This window comes from Ascaphus truei, chromosome 2, assembly GCF_040206685.1.
Source record: "Ascaphus truei isolate aAscTru1 chromosome 2, aAscTru1.hap1, whole genome shotgun sequence".
Lineage (NCBI taxonomy): Eukaryota > Metazoa > Chordata > Amphibia > Anura > Ascaphidae > Ascaphus > Ascaphus truei.
The window spans coordinates 368556228-368579063 of NC_134484.1; the positions used below are offsets into that span (position 1 = coordinate 368556228).

A 22836-nucleotide genomic window follows, 5' to 3' on the forward strand; every position below is an offset into this window, starting at 1 on the left:
GTATATTTAACCTACTAATATCCTAAAATAATTTCTATAAGAACTATATTGAGTTGACATCTAAGACCCTTTGTGAGGAATGGAGTACTGGTGTCAGGCCCAACAGGATTAAACCCCATAACTTCTGGTAGTCTTGGCAACAGCTCTAGCAGTTTGAGCTAAGCCAGCTGCTAGGTAGCACTGCTGTCACAGCATACCTTTGAGCTTTTCACTGCTCACATCTGTATCTAATCCAGTTAATAGTATATCTCCCAGGTATCTCAGGGGTGCTCCTTTTTGTGCACTAGGAACATTGAACTGGTAATGGCAGCAAGGAAGTACAAGGGGTCTGTTTCTAAAGAAAGCCAGGGGCAGAGGGCTATATGTGATAAGCTCAAAAGTATTCTGTGACAGTGGTGCTACCCAGCTGCTGGTTTAGCTCACACTTCTAGATCTGTTACCCAAACTAGCAGGTGTGGGTTCTAATACTGTTGGGCTTCTCTTGTTTGAAATCTACCAATATATTCTTGACTTAATAATAATTATAATAGTTTGTTCTTGTATAGCACTGCTAGTTTAACGTAGCGCTTTACGGAGACATTTTGCAGATACAGTCCCTGGCCCATAGAGCTTATAATTTATGTTTGTGGTGCCTGAGGCACAGGGAGATAAAGTGACTTGCTCATGGTCACAAGGAGCCGACACTGGAATTGATCCAGGTTTCGCTGATTCAAACTCAGTACCAGTCAGTGTCTTTACTCAATGTGCCGCTTCCTCTCCGTAGAGAGGGGCAGCTCAGTGTCGGAATCCATTGAGCAGATTTTTAGTGTTAGAAAAAAAACGAATGTGCCTTTTTGAGACTGATCTGTGGAATTCCGCGAATGAAAGGAAAGGACTAATCCCCGGTGGAATCCGAATCCAACACAAATTTTGTCCATCTCTAGTGAGCACCATCCTTGACATGCAATGATCTTTCTACTTATTCACCATGTTATACTCACCAAAATTTCACGTTTTTAAAACTTGGTAAATTAATGCAAATGTTGACTACTGTGCAAACATTTTTACATGCAGAACAAATCCAATATGTGCTTATTTTGAAATCTTTTGAGAAAGTTTCACACCTCTAATTACTGTAATAACAGGGTACTGTAGATAATGAAAACATTTCACCTCGGCTTTTGTAGAATGCATTACATTTCTCATGCTATTCTTCTGCCTCTAAACACATGAGCTGAGGTAAGTTCTGAAATAACTACACTGTATAACTTAATATATTTAGGATCTGTTTAAGAACAATATAGGATTCGTAGGTTATGTATAGTCACAAAACCAATAACTTGTTAGCATTTTACACTGCTTTGTACAGACAAAATTATCTCAAAGGGCAATCTCCTAGATATGCAGACATGAGGCAGGAGAGGATTTATCAATGATAATGAACTGAGATTGTCTTTTGCTTGTCATGTAAAGTTTTAATTAGTGCTTAGATTACCTACATTTATTGTTTACTTACAGCTGGGTGCCAAGTAACAGTGTTATAGAGAAAATGTAAAGCATATTTGTGTTATCAGATTTAAATAATTGGTGTTTTTAGGGTGCTGTTATAACACCGACAATGGATCACACCATGTCAATGCAGCCAGCTAGTATGATGGGCCCCCTAACCCAGCAGATGAATCACCTATCTATGGGAACAACAGGAACGGTAAGATAGTATTTATTTATTTAATATTCTCTGGCATTAACTACCTTGCTGACAGAGATAGCAATAATGCTTTACCAGCCCTCTAAGAACAAAGGAGTCAATATATTTGTGCAATGCCTTCAATTGGGATTTTGCCTAGTTATTTAAAGCAACAATACTCTTTCTGTTCACTCTGAGAGCATGAGCCCTTATCTTTACCTCCATGTGACCCCAGATCTATGCTGATTTCCTCCACAGGTCCCACATGAGCAGGAGGATAACATGGCCTGACCTAAGCAATACTGTGAACTTGTACCATAGCATCTCGTGTGCCTCATTATTAATTGGCTCACTTGTAGTGACATTGCCGATAGCCCTTTCACACTTCAAAATGTAAATATCCTGAAATATCAGCATAAAGATTTTGAAAAAGTAGCTGAAATATTTACTGTGAGAATCCAACATTTCTGCCCCAAACAAAATCTGTGATGAAGGCTCATCTTAAATACAGTAGTACTATAAATCATAAATTGCTTTATTTTTTTCCAAATCTCTATTCTGGTGTGTTCGATATTTACGTTCAGTACTTCAGATGACATTATAAAATTATTCCAAAATAATAATAATAAATATTAATATTTTTTACCTAATTTGATCAAGAAAACCAGCCAGTGTTCCAATGTAAACTTCTTAATTACAAATTAAACTCACCTAGGATTGTACCTTTAAGTACTGTAGTGTCGAACATAAGCACATAATACAAAACTGGATGATGACAAACATCTCATATATTCTTTGTTTTTTGTTTTTATCAGGTAATGTACTGTAGGTGGAATTCTGGATGTTCCTTCCTGAAAATATTTTCATTATCCTATAAATATATGTTGTGTTCTCTTGTTATTTCTTTTATAGTTGAGTACAGTATAATAGCCATGTCCTTATAAACATTACATACTCTTACCAACTTATACTGTAACCTTACCAAATTGATGTCAATTGCAAGTGTTTTTTTACACATATTAAATGTAGCATGTTTACTGACAGTTTTACAAGATGTTTCTTGCACTCAATAGATTTTATTCACCTCAGTCTCCATTTATTATACCAATTGGGGGATACCAATAAAACATAATTGGTTGAAAAGTTTGTCCATCTCTACTAATAAACTGGCAGTGCAAAAAATACACAACAATATAGTGTTACATATGCAGTAGATACTGTATAGTGTTGTTTTCTCTCATATAGCTAACCAAGATACTGTAATTATGGTTATTACTATTTCTAGTATATGACTGCTGCACCTATGCAAGGGACCTACATTTCCCAGTATACTCCTGTGCCTCCAACAGCTTTACCCATTGAAGTAAGTCTCTCTCTCTCTCTCTCTCTCTGTCTCTGTCTCTCTCTCTCTCTCTCTCTCTCTCTCTCTCTCTCTCTCTCTCTCTCTCTCTCTCTCTCTCGCTCTCTCTCTCTCTCTCTTTTTATCTCTCTCTCTCTCTCTTTTTATCTCTCTCTCTCTCTGTATTTGTATCGCTCTCTCTCTCTGTGTATTTGTATCTCTCTCTCTCTCTCTGTATTTGTATCTCTCTCTCTCTCTGTATTTGTATCTCTCTCTGTATTTGTATCTCTCTCTGTATTTGTATTAGGCTTTTTTCTAGTCACGCGGTAGGAAATAAAGTGAACCTCCCCTAAAGATAGGACATTGCACAGATTTTAATTTGTTTTATTTTATGAAAGGTGGGCACTTTTGCTGAGGGTTTGGTCTTGTTGAAACGTAAAAATGATGGGCATGTTTGTTGTGGGTTTTTTAATTTGCAAAATCTAAAGTTCGCTTTGTTTCTTAAAAAAAAAAAAGAAAACGAACAAAAAACATCGGAGGATAAGCCTTACTTTGGTTTTGGTTCTAAGTTCATTCCGAGCTTGGACTTGAACTTCTGAGCGAACTTCGAAGTATGCGTTGTACGTATTTCGAACTAGCCAATTTTTTTTTTTTTACTTATTGTTTATTAAATTTGTATGCATTTATTTTGGGGATTTGTTACCGGAGGGGGGGGATGGGGGATTCACTCACAAAAAACAAGCCCAGTCAATTGTGGCACAGTTAAGTTCCTTAAGTCTTTAGAGCAAGTGACAGAGGCGTTTTTTTTTGTTATCTATGGAGTTGCAATTGATGTTGTCGGATTCTTGCCTGACCACAATGTGAGTGAGGCACAGAGCCGGCAACAGGTGTTTCTGCTCATGCATAGAGCAGAGCAAATTCTTAAAAATGCAAGAATTATGTACCAAGGTTTGTACATCCTATTTCATCTAAAGATTTAGCATTATTTTTTTAAAAGAAGAATAGAATATTCATGGCTACTGGTATGATGGACATGTTTGTGGGCAGAGAGGCAATCTTATCTATGCTGCACTCTCCTGAATGCTTCTAGTACTTGCTATTGTTGAAGACCAGAAGTGGGCTTAATGGACAATTTGGTCTGACCCAGTATTGGTCATTCTTATATTCTAAGGGTATCTTTTACTTTTACTCTTTTCAATTATAACTGTCCGAAGAGGAATATCTAAAATGTACTTACTGTAGGATGAAGCAGAATATCAAAGTGTTTTCAAAGAGCTAGAATGAAAGAACTAGAACATTATTTGCTGGTCTTGTTAAAGACAATATTATTCCATATTGTAAATAATACAGGTGTTTGCATGGTATTGATATCTGTTTTATTACCTTAAACACAGTTTCATGGATGCTAATACCTGTATGTCTAAAAAAAAAATACCTACAGTAAATGGAATCTCATCCAAAATTGTTGCATGAAAAGGTCACCATGGAGAAAAGAGTGTTTAGATGCACTGCTCCATTTTTTTTCTTACATCTGTGGCACACTTTTAGACTTGCTCCACTTCAGATATGGAGAATTTTGGTGGGCAAATAAAAGACAAAATAATGACACAGTGAGACGCAGAATGTGATACATCTTATTATAATCTGTGCACCATGTAGCTCCTCCAGAATTACTCCTACTAACACTCCCCAAGCTGCAAGCTACAGTAGGGGAGAAGGGGCAAAATTGTAGCACAATGCTTTAATACATACATACACAGGGTTAAAATGCCCTGAATCTGTTTCTAAATTGCCTAGATACATAGAGCCTGTTGGCTTTTTGAGAGTGGTGTGATTATATATATTAATATTATGATATTCTACGTAATATATATATATATAGTTAGGTCCGGAAATAATTGGACACTGACACAATTTTCATAATTTTGGCACTGTACACCACCACAATGGATTTGAAATTAAACAACCAAGATGCAAAAGAAGTGCAGACTTTCAGCTTTAATTCAAGGGGTTGAACAAAAATATCGTATGAATCGTTTAGGAATTGCAACCATTTTTATACATAGTCCCCTTATTTCAGGGGCTCAAATGTAATTGGACAAATAAACACAATCATAAATAAAATGTTCATTTTTAATACTTTGTCGAGAATCCTTTGCAGGCAATGACTCTGCTTCAAGTCTGGAACGCATGGACATCACCAAACGCTGGGATTCCTCCTTTGTGATGCTTTGCCAGGCCTTTACTGCAGCTGTCTTCAGTTGTTGTTTGTTCGTGGGTCTTTCTGCCTTAAGATTTGTCTTCAGCAAGTGAAATGCATGCTCGATCAGGTTGAGATCAGGTTGAGATCAGGTGATTGACTCGGCCATTGCAGAATATTCCACTTCTTTGCCGTAAAAAACTCCTGGGTTGCTTTCATGTATGTTTTGTGTCATTGTCCATCTGTAAAGTGAAGCGCCGTCCAATCAACTTCGCTGAATTTGGCTGAATATGAGCAGACAATATATCCCTATACACTTCAAAATTCATCTGGCTTCTTCTGTCACATCATCAATAAACTCTAGTGACCCAGTGCCATTGTAAGCCATGCATGCCCATGCCATCACACTGCCTCCACCATGTTTTACAGATGATGCGGTATGCTTCGGATCATGAGCCGTTCCAAGCCTTCTCCATACTTTTTTCTTCCCATCATTCTGGTACAGGTTGATCTTAGTTTCATCTGTCCAAAGGATGCTGTTCCAGAACTGGGCTGGCTTTTTTAGATATTGTTTGGCAAAGACTAATCTGTCCTTTCTAGTCTTGAGGCTTATGAATGGCTTGTACTTTGTGGTAAACCCTCTGTATTTGCTCTCGTGAAGTCTTCTCTTTATGGTAGACATAGATAATGATATGCCTACCAACTGGAGAGTGTTCTTCACTTGGCTGGATGTTGTGAAGGGGTTTTTCTTTACCATGGAAATGATCCAACGATCATCCACCACTGTTTTCTTCCATGGACGTCCAGGCCTTTTTGTGTTGCAGAGCTCACCAGTGCGTTCTTTTTTTTTTCTCTGAATTTACCAAACTGTTGATTTGGCCACTCCTAATATTCCTGCTATCTCTCTGATGGATTTTTTTTTTGCAGCCTAAGGATGCCCTGTTTCACTTGCATTGAGAGCTCCTTTGACCGCATGTTGTGGGTTCACAGCAACAGCTTCCAAATGCGAATGCCACACCTGGAATCAACTCCAGACCTTTTACCTGCATAATTGATGATAAAATAATGAAGGAATAGCCCACACATTTCCATGAAACAGCTTTTGAGTCAATTGTCCAATTACATTTGGTCCCTTGAAAAAGAGGGGGCTACATATTAAAGATATGTAATTCCTAAACACTATCTCCAATTTGGATGTGAATACCCTCAAATTAAAGCTGGTAGACTGCACTTTAAGCCCATATTCATTATATAACTGTAATTTGAATTTATTTTGGTACACAGCTGAAATAACAAAACTTGTATCAGTGTCCAAATATTTCCGGACCTAACTGTATGTATATATATATATATATATATATATATATATATATATATATATATATATATATATATATATAAAATTTCACATTTTTAATATTTTATATTAGTTGTGTGCATACTATGAATATTATTGTTCTTAGAATGCATTTTTGGATTGGATTACTGCTTTAAAACCCCTGGAGCAGACTTTATCTAAATGTTCTTTTAGGGTGTTGTTGCTGATACCTCTCCCCAGACAGTAGCGCCTTCATCACAGGAAGCGAGTGGACAACAGCAACAAATGACTGTAGAGACAAACAATGAACACGCGTCTGCATACTCCTACCAACAGTCTAAGTGAGTGACTTATGTAACGTGCATGTCTCTGCTCAACTAATGTTGGGGGAGTTAATGAGAAGTTAATGAGAAGTGTGCATTATTTGGAATAATTAAATCCTTTTATCCCAAGTCTTTTCCATCCTGAAACAAAGGAAGAGTTTGAGACATGGTCAACATGTAAACAGTGGTAGAACAGCAGAAACTGTTCATGAAAATAATGTCAATTACATCTCCATTTTAAACTCACAAATTAAAGGTGGTGCTGGATAGATTTTCTTTCTCTCAAAGACATATAAATTAAAACTCTAAAGATGAATAAATGTAGTGTAAAATAAGAGTAACATAACCCAGTGATTATAGAAACCTTCTGCTATGGATGTCTCAAGAAGGTACTGAATGTTTAGATTAAATAGTTGTTCTTTAAAGGTAGGTGGTATTTTAAGGAAAAAATTTGAAATGAGAACAAACATTTATACAGAGATGCTAAGTAATTGGGCATTATGGTGTCTTATGACTTAGTGCCCTTTTGTACATGTTTAGCCAAAGTCTGATCAAAATGACAGCACATTTTATAGTGGGATATTGCAGCATTTGTACTTAAACTTGAAAATGTTCTGAAGCCATCCAACCCCACAGACGATCATACCGTACAGTGCGGTTAACATCATGTGTGCTGAAAGTAAAAGAGAAGACTGACCTGTACTGTACTAATACCCACAGCATAGAACATGTGTAATCTCACTACTTTTTGTGTTGACAAGAAAATATGTTTGGAACAATCAGAAAACAGTAACAAAAACCCTTTTGTAGCCAAAATACAGATGCAGCCAGATAGTTGGTCGCATACTCGGCCAGGAAACCGTAGATAGTGACAACTGCCTGCTCACGGAATCTCCGCAATCAGGATTAATACAGCGGGGGTCCCTGCTTCTGAATGGGACTCCCGCTGTGTGAATCCTACCGGGCTGCATCAGTCTGGAAGAGACGCGCAGTGAGACTAGATAGAATCAGTCACTCTCTTTGTGTACCTCTAACAGGGGAACATACAGCTTTTTTACCTTTTAATAACATATTATTGAAGCAGGGTTTTCTTGGAGCTTAAAGGCATTAATTTTAGCCCCAGGGACCTCCTGCATCCCGAGATACAGGCTCCGGTATGGGGTGCCGGTATCTCTGCCATATTTAAATATAAGTATATAGTACATAGTATATGACTCGGCACCCCAAACCCACCTTAGCAAACTTGATACCCTCTACAATTCAATATGCCGTTTTGTTCTCCAATGCAACTACAACACACATCATTGCGACATGCTCAAAGAACTAGATTGGTCATCACTTGAGTCTAGGCACAAAGTTAATCTCTCCTGTCTTGCCTTCAAATACTTTCTGGGCAAGCTACCCGTCTATCTGAACAAGCTCCTCCCTCCTACTACATGCAGCACTTATCATCTGAAATCTGACTCCAAAAGACTGTTCATGGTCCAAAAGGTTCAGCAAAGTATCCGGCCGCTTCTCCTTCTCTTACCGTGCACCCCAAAACTGGAACAATCTACCCAAGACTCTCACAGCCACCACCAGTCTAAGTACTTTCAAAACTAAAGCTGCTTCACATTTTAATCTGGCCCGTAACTGGTACATATGTCTATAATGTATATTTTCTTTAACTGTGCATGTCTTGTATATAATGTATACCCTGTTCACTTATGTAACTATGTATTTCTAACCATGTATTATCATCATAACTCTATGCCCAGTACATACTTGAAAACGAGAGGTAATTCGCAATATATTACTTCCTGGTAAAACATTTTATAAATAAAAATAAATAAATAAATGTACCGCGACGCGGGAGAATTAAACCTTGGGAAGCAGGGGGCCTGGGCTGAAATTAATGCGGGTCAGCTTCGGAAACCCCTGCTACAATACTATGTTATTAAAATAAAATAAAATCAGCTTCATTACCATAGCGGCTAGACACTAAGGCAATGAAGGGATTAAACCAAACTACCTGGTTTATTGGGGGTAGAGGGGGTGGATGATGGGGGTAGTTGCCCCATGGTGGGTGGTTGGGCCTACCAGGAAGGTTGCTGGAGGGGTAAACCCCCTGCATTACCTTAGCGGTTACTACAACCCAACCGGTAGGCCTAACTACCCACCCCGGGGCAACTGCCACCTTCACCCACCACCTCTAACCTCAACAACCCCCCCCCCCCCTCACAAAGCCATGGGTAGATGCCTTAGTAAATATGGCTACTACTGCTTTTGACCATTCAAAACAGTAAAATACATACAGTAAAATACAGGACAAATTAAAGTAATACATGTTTTACTTACTCCTGCCAGGATGAAGGCATCCTCCTCCCCATCTTCAGCACGAACATGTAAGGGCCGATAACCAACCATTAAAACACCAGTAATCCCTTAATTACCTTAGTGGTTACAACTGCTAAAGTAATTAAGGGGTTACTGGTGTTTAATGGCGTGGGTGAAGGGTGCACTGCAGTTGCCCCTGGGAGGGTGGTTAGGCCCAGGAGGGTTGCAGGATAGGTTAACCCCTTAATTATCTTAGCAGTTGTAACCACTGAGGTAATGAAGGGGTTAACACCTCCCCCAACCCTCGTGGTAGGCCTAACCACCCGCCCCAGGGCAACTAACCCCACCCCCTCAACCTCAATTACCACACGCACAATGTGCAAAAGAAATAGTAGCAAAAAATGGTTAATAGCAATTTTCCCCATTTGTGATGGTAAAAAAAAAATCCCCAATTAAATAAAATAAACATTAAAATACAATACAACAAAATAGAATACAACAAAAAATACCAACCACTAATACACCCATTGATTGCCGCTATTGTAATGAAGCTGCTTTTATTTTACTTTAATGACATATTATTGAAGCAGGAGGTCTCCGGAGCTGAACCACATTAATTTCAGCTGCATGTTTAATTATCCCACGTCACAGTTTCCATGACCGGGATATTAAAACATGGTTGAGATACCGGCACCCCATACTGTAACTCTGGAAGAAGGGGGTCCCGGGTCTGAAATGAATGCGGTTCAGCTTCGGAGACCCCCTGCTTCAATAATATGTTATAAAAATAAAAGCTGCATGATCACCTGTTAGAGATGCACATTGAGAGTGACTAATTCTGTCTACTCTCAATGCACGTCTCTTTCAGAATGATGCAGGCCAGTAGGATTAACACAGCGGGAGTCCCATTCAAAAACAGGGACACACGCTGTGTTAATCCTGATGGGCCATTGCCCCCTGCTGTGTACTTTGCCGTGAACGCCCCAGGTTTTGTCCGCGGTTCACCAGCACATGTGTTGTGGTAAGTTGGATATACAACTGACTGCATCTGTACTGTATATAGATAAGCAACCTTCTATGGACATAAGGAAGCAATTATCTACTCCTCCCAGTGGACATAAGCATTTACTTCTCCCTGTCCATACATTATGCGCTTAAATAGAAGCTTTATTTTTGTTCTGTCATGATAACTAATTATGACCGATTGCTTCTGAGGATAGTCTTCTGCTTTAAAATATATGCATAGAAGGCTTAAAAATTATATTCAGTTTAATCAAGTTGCAAGTCTTCCTAGCAAAGTCTCATGCCATTTGCGGGATTTTAGTGATTTTGTTATGCCTTCAACCCACTCCATACTGTTGTCCTTAATTACAGCTGCATTGGATTAACTGCTAATTAAATGAAAATTATATGCCAATCAGGCATCATATCATCTCCTATCCACTAAACTCCCTTACGATTAATGAGGGACTTAATGTTACGTTATTAAAGTTATACTTAAACTTTGCCGTACTCCCACCCAAACACTGAAATAGGGTTTATGCAGTGTCTGGATAGGTGTATGCCACAGTTAGCCATAATTTAAACAGCATAGTGTTATTCCCCTCTTTTTCCCCTTTCCACATCAGCAAAAGCCCTAATTAGGGATCTGGGTAGAAGTAACACCAAGACTGTCATAATGTCATGTTATTGGAAGACATTGTAAAAGATTCATTTTGTGGATACCACGTTAACTCAGGGAATATAACTAGGGTGACCAAAATTACAAAACTAAAAAAAACGGGACACATTAAAAAAATATTTACAATACAAATTACATCATCAACTGTGCCCCTCCCTTTTATGTCTCCCCATCCCTCTCTGTCCTCCCTAAACACACACGCACACACACCTTCTTCCCCCATTCATTAATTCTCTCCCCCATTCCTCCATTTTTTTCTCTCTCCTCATCCCTCCATTCTCTCTCCCCCTCTTCCCTCCATTCTCTCTCCCACCCTTCCCTCCATTCTTTCTCTCCCCCCATTATGTGTCTGTCTCCCCCCCATTCTGTGTCTGTCTCTCCCCATTATCTGTGTCTGTGTCTCTCTCCCCATTCTGTGTATATGTCACTCTCCCCATTCTCGGTCATGCCCTCCCCATTCTCTGGATCTGTCACTCTCTCCCCATTCTATGTGTCTGTCACTCTCTCCCCATTATCTGTTTATCTCTCTCTCCCCATTCTCTGTGCCTGTCCCACTCTCTCACCATTCTGTGTCTGTCTCTCTCTCAAAGAAGAAGAAGCAGGCACACGGTCTTACTCAAAAGGAGGTTTAATATGCCATAAAGTCCAATGTTTCGGCAGTCAAATACTGCCTTTCTCAAGGTGTATTTGACTGCCGAAACGTTGGACTTTATGGCATATTAAACCTCCTTTTGAGTAAGACCATGTGCTTGCTTCTTCTTCTTTGTACTGGAACATTTGGGATTACAGGAGCTCCCCAGGACCAGCGCACCGGCAGCTAAGTACCCCACCTCTATTACCATTGATAATGAGTGCGTGTCTCATCCTCTGTCTCTGTCTCTCTCTCCCCATTCTCTGTTTCTCTTTCTCACCATTCTGTATCTGTCACACTCTCCATTCTGTGTGTCTGTAACTCTCTGTCCCCATTCTGTGTGTGTGTGTGTCTCTTCCCATTCTTGTACCTATCTGCCACTGTGGAGCGGGGTGGAGGGGGGAGGAAGCCAACATGCTCCCTGACAGTAAACACTGGAAGATCTCAGTGACTTCCTTGTCTTACTGCTGGGGCTCCTCTGAAGCTATCCCCGCCTCTGCCCTCTGCAGCTAACCCCACCTCCACCTTCTGAAGCTAACCCTTCCCCCACGATATGCAGCTGTAGCCAGAGCAGGCCTCCGCTCTCCTCCTGCTCTCCTCCCCACCAGCATCCTCCTCTCTCATCCTGCTCTCTTCCCCGCTGGAATATTCCGCTCTCCTCCTGCTCTCCTCCCCGCCGGAATATTCCACTCTCCTCCTGCTCTCCTCTCCGCCGGAATATTCCGCTCTCCTCCTGCTCTCCTCTCCGCCGGAATATTGCGCTCTCCTCCTGCTCTCCTCCCCGCCAGCATCCTCTGGAATCTGCTGTCCCCCCGCTCCTGCTGAATTTCCAAACTGGGACAAATATCAAAAAACGGTACATTTAATAGAATGGCAGGGAACCGGGACAGACCTTAAAAAAACGGTCTGTCTGGTCACCTTAAATATAACATCTGTTCCTGTATTAGGTATCGTCATGCTATGTTCCATGATTTAACAGAGCTTACTTTATCTAGCCTTTTGAAGGTGTTGTCCTAGACTAGTATGCAGCAGTCAATACACTACACTGGAATAGCAGTTAAGCTAACGTGCACAGTTCCTTTACCATGGTTATAACATATTTAGAGTTTCCAACATGCTTCAATTATGTAAACATAGGTGTAAATATTACAAAGAGAGCAAACATTGTAATCATAGATATTCTGTAACCAGTCAGAGTTGCAATGCTTTTGTAGGTGTGGTGTAGTAGCTACGTTGCCCTCATCTCTACTTATGCAGCTGCAATTAGAGAAGTATTATAAAATTGCTAATTTCTTGCCATTCCTCTTTAATTGACATGTGATCAGAAATATGCTGCCTCAATTCAACAACGGCAAGGTTTTATTCAACTATGATTTACCAATACAGTTTATCCTTCTGCTTGCATCTTACACAATAGAAAACGCCTGGAAGATTTCACTTTGAAATATTGACTATTGTAAAAAAAAAAAAAAAAAAGTTTGTACTTTTTTTTTGTTAAACCTTATATACAAAATGTACTGCAAATTACAAACAAGCACATGGAATACATAAATATATTTCTAAAAAGATGCACATTTCACAATCATACTGTATTCTGGCCACATTGTAAAACAAATAATTGTAAATGAAAAATGTACGTGTTTTTAAATGTGGTTAATTTAAAGCAGACTTTTTTCTCACAACAACATTAATAAACGCTTTCACTCAATTAAAGTTGTGATTCTGCCTGCGTTCATTTCAGCGTTCATGGCCCCCTGGTTCCTGTAATACTTGCCTCTGAATGTGCCCCCGGTACATGCTGAGGAAACTAAAGGGGGTGTTAAATCTCCATCAGCGTATGGGCCAATACGAAGACCCAACATTATCCTTTGCAGCTTCCGATTGACCCGACTGCCACAGGAGATTTAAGACCCTAGGAATCACCAGAGCTGATATTAACGCAGTTCAGCACCGGATACCCCCTGTTTTCCACCTATCCTGAAAAGGGGGTTATTTAATAGGAATTCTCCTTTAAACTTTGAGATATGTACACAATGAATAATATTGTTGCCCAATGTCATGCAGTAGCTACAAAAGCAAATAAGATCTTTTCTTGCATTAAATGGGGAATGGCTGGAAGGGAAGAACGCATAATTATGCCCCTCTATATAGCATTAGTAAACACGCAGCTTGAATATGGAGTACAGTTTTGGGCACCACTCCATAAAAAAGACATTATGGAACTAGAAAAAATGCAGGAAGAGCCACTTTGAAAGCTCCTTGTATTGTCCCAGAATATATTTGCATATAGTTATCATATCCCCTCTTAGATGCATGTTTTGTAATGTAGATAAATCTAAATTAGCTCGCCTCTCCTCATAAGTAGGATTTTCCATCCCCCTTATTAATTTTGTAGTAGTTCAAATGTGGAATTCATTACCCATGGACACTGTGATGGCAGATACTGTACAATAGATATCTGCATAAAAAGGTTTGGCATCTTTTTAGAAAGGAAAGATATACAGGGATATACTGAATAAATAAACTTGGGAAGGATGTTGATTCAGGGAGAAATCTGATTGCTATTATTTGGAGTCAGGAAGGATTTAAAATTTTCCCTTATGAGACATAATTGGATGATGTTTCACTGGGTTTTTTTGTTTGCCTTCCTCTGGATTAATGTACTATAAATACAAATTTAGGATAAGTATCTGTTGAACTTGATGGACATATGTATTTTTTCAACCTCATCTACTTTGTACTATGTACTACTGTAACTGGAACCTCTTTAAAGGATTACACACTGTTTCTTTGTAGTTTTGGTATAATTTCAGTTCATCATAACGAATGAGTTTAATGTAATCTGTTTTACAGACAATAAACAGGACTGAAGAGTGTTGGTCTGAAAACCTTGCCTTGAATGGAGAAACTTCAATCAACGTGAAGTCAGCTTCCAGTTTGCACAGGCATCAAGCAAAAGCTTTTTTTTCCTTTCATTTTCTACCTTACCCAACAAAAACTGTTTTTATGTGCTGTGCAAAAATGGTTCAGTTATGTAGTCTGAATTATTATTATTTTTTTTTTGCTACATTTTTTTTTTAATTAACGAAAACCCAGTGGAAGAGGTGCTGGGTTAACATTTCATCTGGATGAACATTCGAATTCCGTGACATTTGGAGGTGTAGATTCTATAGACTTTTGAAGCCAGTGAAACTCGTATGGAGAGGGAGCAAGTAAAGACTAAAAACCTAATTGTCTTCCTCTATAACTAAGCTACTTATTATTTTTTTAGATCCTTTTTTTTTTGTGTGTGTGTTTAAATTTAGTGTTGTTATTTTTTTCCATAGGAATGATTATGTGTAATGTTTATCTTGAATCTTAATTGCCTTAATTTTAAGGACGTCAGAGGATCCCAGTGCAAGCTATCAACATCTTGGTAGACCACAAGGCATGAAACATGACATTTTAATTCAACCAGGTAACTGGTGCGGAAGCTTAATATGGGTTTTTAGGGTGAAAGAATAAGATGTACAGTTTGAGACGAAAATCCTTTCTTCCTTTGAAGAAAACTTTTGCTGATAAAAAAAACAGTGGCGTCTGCAAGAATTTGAAAAATTCCGGGACTTTTATGAACTTTATCTTAAGTGTTAATACAAATAATTCTAGATGGCTGTAGCTTTTTACAGTGGCGTTATTGAAATCAAAAAGGAAAAAAAAAAAAGGAATACATCTGCATTAGAAAAAATGCAGTTCTTCTTTGCTTAATGTTTTTTTTTTTTTTTATTATTTACCAAGCGGGATCGCAAGCAAAGGCATTAATGCTTTTTATCTGCAATCTTTTTTATGAGCTTTGAGAAATTTGTAGTCTGCTTTGCTTGTCATATTGCAAAAAGTTAGCTTAATAGCATTGCAAAAAAAAAAAAAAAATAGGTAGGAGCTTATGGTTAAAAAAAAAAAAGTGCAAAAAAAAAAAGCAATAGATAGAAGAAATTGTTGACAATTTCTGTAGTCTTTCCTAGTTGTGATCAAATGCAGCCTATGGATGGCCTATTTTATACCAAAGAAAAAGTGACACCCTAACACAGTTGAGAAGATAGTTTTTTTTTGTTGTTGTTTTTTTTTAATCTTTATTTGACCTACATGGCCGGACCAATTTTTACTTTCTTGTTTGTTTAAACTATCTTCCACTGGTATTGTACGTAGTACACATTGTTTGTAAAGAAGCATAATGGCTAGTTGGTTCTCGCTGTGTTGGAGTAGTTGCAGCGTTTGGTAAAAGGAATTAGATAGTGTACCAACTATCGTCTGCGTATGGCATCTAAAGTTACTGTTTTTTATGGTATTGCCTGATCTTTTGTATCGTTACAAGTCTTCCTGTTTTCAAGCCAGACCTCCCAGTGGCTCATTTTATTACGTCTACATACAATGGCAGCATATTTGTTTACATTAAGTGTTGTCTGCCAGTGGGATGTTACAGTTCTTTTTCTTTTTTTAATGTTTCCATGTAGTTAAAAATGTGACAATCATAAATTTACATAGAATACTAATCCCCCCAAATAAGTGATTGTAAGAAATGTAAACACGTGTGGCTGAATGAAATAGCAGAATTTCCATGGTACAAGCGCTGAAAAGCCCCTGGCCGCTGCTTTTTAACACCTTTACAAAACCCTTTAAAAAAAGAATGTTCTGAAGCATGTCAATCATGTCTCAATGCAGATGTGCAGAAGGGTTAACTTATTTTATGGTCCTTCCCATCCTCCTGGTTATTACATTTTATCAGCATTTCAATGTGCAACTTTTTTTTTTCTGCCAGTCCTTTTTAATGGGATAATCAGATTGACCCATCAACATTGAATTCCTTGTTCTTACCTCATACACAACGACAAAGTAAAGTAATTAAATTCCCAGCCCCGTTGAAGCATTCTGTACTTATTTTTTTGACTTATTGTGTGCTTTTAATCACAGGTTTTCATTTTAGTTGTGATAAGGTGCCTATATGTTTTAGGATACAGTGCTGCTTATATCATAGAAATGCAGTATACATGCTAAACAGAAATGTCTAATATAAAGTGGACACAGTTTTTATTTTATTTTTATTTGACTGACAAAAAAAAAAGCCTCAATTTATTCTGAACACTTAAGTTATGAGGTAGCTACTGTGTGGCAACTGGCAGATGATAAAAACAAAAGAGACTTCTTGTTTGGATTCAAATAACTGCTGCTATTTTTACTTGTGTAAACACCTATCCATTTTAAGCTGCTAATGGTAAAGAGTCTGTATTTTAAAATAGTCTCGTGCCTGGGGCATATGTTTTTGTTTTTCTAAAACTGTATTGTGTATTAGGAAATGGCGTCAGGCTGTCAAGGTTTGCATTTTTATAGTCTAAAAGTGTACCCCATATTTTTCTTTTGTTGTTTGGTTTATTAAAGCATCTGCATTAAAAAAAAAAAAGATAACTTTTGCTCAAACTGTAACTGCTTTGGCAATAGAGAGCAAGATGAAAAATGTGCTCCCCAACTGACTGCTCCAAAAACATAGGAAACCATAAGAAGTGAAATGATCAATTGTGACCAGCAGATAATATGCATTGTTACAAATCTAGCAGCTTATAAATAAATTTAAAATGTACCTGTAATTTGCATTCTGAAACAGAAATTCATACACCTACATTCATTATATCGCATGTGGTAAAGCAGTAATACCGCAGTGACAATTTGGTGGTAATGTTAACACAAATGTAGATTTAACAGCAAATTAATTATTCATGAGCACTAATGTGCTATTCAACAAATTCCGATGAAAAAAATATTGGCAGTGTTATTACCTACCCCTGGCTGGATTAGGCCTATCTTCCTACAGATGTAGCAGACGTTATTGCACCTGTTATCACATAATAAGGTATTAAATAACTTGATGTGGTGCACAAACTGTGCAGTGTTGTAACTTGCGGATCCATTTGCATGTAACCTGGCAGTAGTAACGAGACATTGTGATATTGGGTGCAAGAACGTCTGCTACATCTGTATGTATATAATATCCATTATGTATAAATGTATGTATATATATGTATATATATATATATACATATATATATATATATATATAAATGGAAATATTACTGTATGCTCATTTGCATGTCTTAGACAGGTCTGCAACCCCGCCTTTCACCATTACCACCCAGCACACAGCATTTCCCCTGCAGCAAGGAATTCTGGGAAATGACATGCAAATGAGCACACAGTGCCACCTTTTGCTTCAAAACCATTCAACATGGTTCCCCTATAGGCTTAAGCTTGCTGCATTGTCACGGCTTTGAGCACAGCCAGGGTTAAGATGCATATACAGTATGCCAGAAAACAATCCAGTGAAGATCTTGAGCACCCTAATACTCTTTTTACTACAGAAAACAATCTAACCTGGACTAGATAATATTTCATATGCCTTTATTTTTACTGGATGCGATATTAACTCAAAGTTAATGGAGTTTAGTGAATCTTGGCCTGCGAGTCATATTTACATAGTGGAGGTAATTCATAAGGCATATTAAAGCCAATTGAAGTGAATGGGCTGTAAATTGCCTTACAATTTACCCATGTTTATTAGATACTTTATGGTCCATTGGGTATTAAATACTGGGCAATTACAAAACATTTAAAACCTCTATGTATGATCTAGCACAGTGGTTCTCAAACCTCTCCTCGTGAACTTGAGTTAGACCAGGTGTTTGAGTACCAATTTACCAATTAATATTGTAGTCATATGCAAATGAGGAACATTTACACGTGTGCAAAATACAAAATGCATTGGTTATTCCTAAAATGTGGTGTAGCTGGAAGTCCATGCAGAGAACCTACATTTTGAATACTTAAACTGGTATAAATAAATACAGTATATGAGATACTTTTTGGCACAGTACATTTTACAGATGTAGTAGATGTTATTGCACCTTTTAACCCAACCCAACGCAATGCGTTAATGCTATCACAAAATGTATCACTAACAATACTGCAGCTTCATTGAAAATAATGGTAATGCGTGCATTTTTGCTTAACCCACGCTATATTTTCTGAGTTATTTCTTCAGTTGCCTGGGGTAATAACTCCTGCTACATCTGTATGTATCAAGTACATTCTGCTTATGAAATGGAGGTGTTGACATCTGAGTCAAATGTAAGTTAATGTAATAATGCAGCATTAAGTTTGACACTTTCTTTGGTAGTGCAAGTTTACACTATTTATGAATGTGATGGTTTAATTGATATATAAATGTTACAAAATTAACATTAACAATGCACAGAAATAGTTATGTCCCAAAATGTTTTATTCTCCTATCTCCTCTTATAACCACTGCCCATTTCCTTAAAACCACTGGCCAAAATGAATTTTAATAAATGTATTCCTTATTCTACCAGAGAAGAATCATTAACATGAGCATAGAGTACATACTGTTCTGTATATTGAAAGCATAAGCTCTGGAGGTCCCCTGATGCATGACAGCACTACAACAGTCTATGGTTCTGTATTTGATTTGACATTTTCTGAGGCCATTGTCGAGAGCTGTAGACTGTTGAACAACTCAGTGATGGTGATGTTGTTATGTGATGGTATTTGGGATTCAAATGCATTCCTATGCTGCGTTCCAGTTACAGTACTAATTAGCTTCATGAAAAAAGAGAACATTTTAAAATTAAATATCTCAAGGATTGTAGATTCTCAATAACTGATGCAATTCTTCTTTGCCTTGATTGGGAGATACACAATCTCCAATGATACATAGAAAAAAAATGCTCACCACTTAGTGCTGCTTTAACAACAATTTGATAATTTGATGCATTTGTTCCATGGACTTTACTCAATAATTTCTAAATTAAATAAGTATACTACAGTATAAAACAGTGCAGCTGCTGGTTTCACAAACGTTCCCTGAGCTTTCCTCAGCATAAAACATCACACAGAGCATAAACTGCGGATATTCAGATTCTCACTGGAAACATCCAAATAAACAAACTGTATGCGACTCTTCTAGCTTCCTGTCTCCATTTACCATGGCTTTTGACAAAGCTCCAGCCAGTTTGAAATATAAATGTCACATCACAAAACATCAACTGCTTGGAAATATTCCAAATTAATTAAAAATCATATTTGTTCATAGCTGGGCCGTTTTTATGATACAATGATCCCATTATCTCTGTTAGTATATCAGCATTCAAGGGAGACGCTAAATCCCAAAGTTGCATTACACGTTACCCAACCCAGAATAAAAATAAGTTATTTACTAAAGTCTGCCGGCTGCAAAACTGGGGTAAAATCAGTGCAAAAAAAGCATCATATTTGTCAGAGAAATAGCTCTCTTAAAACAAGTGTAGTTTTTCCAATAAATTTGGTACTCTTTTTTGTACCAGTTTTATAGCCGAGAGACTCTAGTAAATATAAGTCCTTTAAATGTTTATGACACTGAGGAGCACTGCAATCCATTGCTGCACTTTTACGGTCTATTCTGTTGCCATTCATTTACTGTAGGAACCTCCCAAAACACTTATCTATACAATACGTGAAGAGATGCATGTGAATATACTTGAGATACCTGAGAAATCAGCTAATATAAATATACAAATGAGCTGAATTGAATATGCAAATACATGGGTTCATGGGTATCTCTCCTCCTACAAAGCCCATATTTCAGGGTATATTCTTCTCTTACGAAATTTGAAAATGTAATTCAAAATTCTACATTTTGCTTTGACTTGTCAACTCCGATGAAACGTTTTCAGCCAACGTTTTAGAGAAACTAATTTGGACAAGTTGTCACATCTCTAGTTACCATACTTATTCAGGGCATTGTTGTCATATGCTGAATACACACATACCCCCGTTTAAGGACACTCACTTTAAGTACACTCGCGAGTAAGGACATATCGCCCAATAGGCAAACGGGAGCTCACGCATGCGCCTGTCAGCACGTCCTGAACAGCAATACCGGCTCCCTACTTATACCGAAGCTGTGCGCAAGCGGGGAGACTATAGAGCCTTTTACAAATGCGTTATTTACATCAGTTATGCACGTATAGGACGATTGCAGTAAAGTACATACATCGATAAGGGGAAAAAAGGTAGTGCTTCACTTTAAGTACATTTTCACTTTACATACATGCTCTGGTCCCATTGCGTATGTTAATGCGGGGTATGCCTGTAATACAATCTACTAACATGCCATTGTCCAAATCAAATTCTGCTTTCAACAGAAACATCTATTACCAGTGTTGGTCATGATATAACAACAGATAACTGAGAGTTTTGATACCTGTCTTACAATATCTAGTTATTGTAAACATGCTATACTATTAAAAAGTAATGTTCATCAGATAAAAATAGCACTGCTTTTTACAAGTTTTACTGTAGATACAATTCATGCACCACTTCATGGAATGTCATATAGATTCTTTATGATAGATTAAGAAAAAATGGATTTTGCTTCAATAAACAAGATTTATTTTTTTTACCACTGACAGTCAAATACACAATCAAATGTCTATTTAAACTTAGTGTAAATAGTAAGTTCATTAAAAATATGTAACAATTGCTATGATCAAATACATATTGTAGGGACAATCTTTTTAATGAACTGATGAAAATAAATCTAATCACAAGGTTGGATGTGTAAAAACACAATCAATTAGACATTTATTATTACTAAAGCATAAGCGTTGTGCCTTTTTTTTCTATTTTTTGGTGTTCCTAAAGATACGCAGTCATCTACTAGTTAAAAAAAATATTCAAAGTAATCACATTTTAATATTGGTAAATTTACACAATAGTTTAGCTATGTTATTTAGTCTAATTTTGGCAGTATTTGCTTATTGGATTTAACATTTTATCAATATTTGTCCAACTAAAATGAAAGCCGTGCTGATATGTGTTATCGTGCCTGCTAATCCCATGCATCAACATGGTATACAAATCAGCCCAAACCGCAGACAAGTACTGTGTACTAAAAGTTTCTTTACATTAAAGTCGGTCATGTTTCAGTGAATGCAGGAAATCACTAACAAACTTGTTGTTACCTGTTTGTGTTTTTGTGATACCAGAGAGCTAGTTCCTGGGGGGGAAATGGTACACCAGTAAGGTGGTAAAAGTGCAGAATAAAAGTATTTTGGAAGATTATTTTCTGTAGGACAGCATCCTTCTTCAAAACTTTTAGCGTATCCTTCTTGGTTTAATGATTGCCAGGCCTACATTAAGTGTGGTAACACTGTGTTTGCATTGACGCATTTCTGCAAACAGTACCCTTTTCGGATTGACTAATAATATGACATTCCATGATGGCTGGAGTACCACTGCTCCCAGTAGGTTTTGACACAAGCAAAATCCCTTTCTAATAAAGTTTCTCCTGTGTCATCATATTCATTTGAATTCTAATAAAGGTAATATTTTCGCCATCGTAAGTACTAATAATAACCAGTTGCTTTAAAGCTGTATTTCAACTCAGTTGAATGAAATGGAGAGTATGATTCCAAATGTAGGTCAAACATATCCATGCTGTGATCATTGTCATGAAAACGTTACATTTCGGGAGATAAATGAGTCTAACATGTTTACTACATCCCACAGAAATTATTTTAAAATGCATTCAGATGCATACTGTAGCAAGGAACATTATGCAAGCATACAATGTGCACATCTATGCTACAGTACTTAATGAATGACCTTCGGTGTATGCTTTTTTCATGCCATATTATGTTTTCACATCTCAGTAGGAATGCAGCTTTAAGATTGATTGTTATTTATTATCATACTATAGTATGTAATAAAGTTTTTGTTGTTTTGTAAATCTGTCCATGCCAAGGACTGCCCTAAGTATAATGCTGACTATGACATAGGCTGTGCATGCATAAAGATAATATGTTGAAATCTAGTAGATGTGAACAGTGGCAGAGGTGATATTTGATGTTCAAAATGCGCGTTTGGTCATCCGTTGCTTTAAAGGATTCACAGTTATGTTGTTTACAACTATCTTATCCAAATTAAGATGCCACCAGTGTTGTGATGTACAGTAAATTCAAATGAAATGGGGAAAAAAAAAAAAAAGTCAAATGTCACATTTCCTCTGTTTTATTGGTATATTTTTGCAGTGTGTTTTCGTAAGAGATTCACATTCTTTTCATTTTGTCACATTACATAAATATTGAAATGTGGGAATCAAAGGGAAATTACTCTCTTTAACAGGCAAATATCTCAAACGTTTTACAGTTCTGGATAGAGCTGGTATCCTACTTCAGACCAATAAGTACTGTAATACAAATGCTTAATATTTGTAGGCTCGTGGAATCCAGCACCATACGATTTCAGAGGTTCTCTGCAAATACTTCCATGTCCTTTATTTTAA

General features: G+C 37.5%; 1 protein-coding gene across 5 annotated transcripts in view; it reads left to right on the forward strand.

Annotated features, from left to right (window-relative positions):
- Positions 1–22538, forward strand: part of RBMS3 (RNA binding motif single stranded interacting protein 3) — a 713484-nt gene extending 690946 nt beyond the window's left edge. For 4 of the 5 annotated variants that reach the window (XM_075587011.1, XM_075587010.1, XM_075587012.1 and 1 more), the window contains 4 exons: positions 1577–1687; positions 2952–3029; positions 6737–6864; positions 14328–22538. In XM_075587011.1, the coding sequence (XP_075443126.1) occupies positions 1577–1687; positions 2952–3029; positions 6737–6864; positions 14328–14334 (324 nt within the window). In that variant the 3' untranslated portion in view covers positions 14335–22538. Of the gene's footprint in view, positions 1–1576; positions 1688–2951; positions 3030–6736; positions 6869–14327 lie in introns of those variants that run through there. The other variant, XM_075587013.1, reaches the window with a different exon arrangement.
- The last annotated feature ends 298 nt before the right edge of the window (positions 22539–22836 follow it).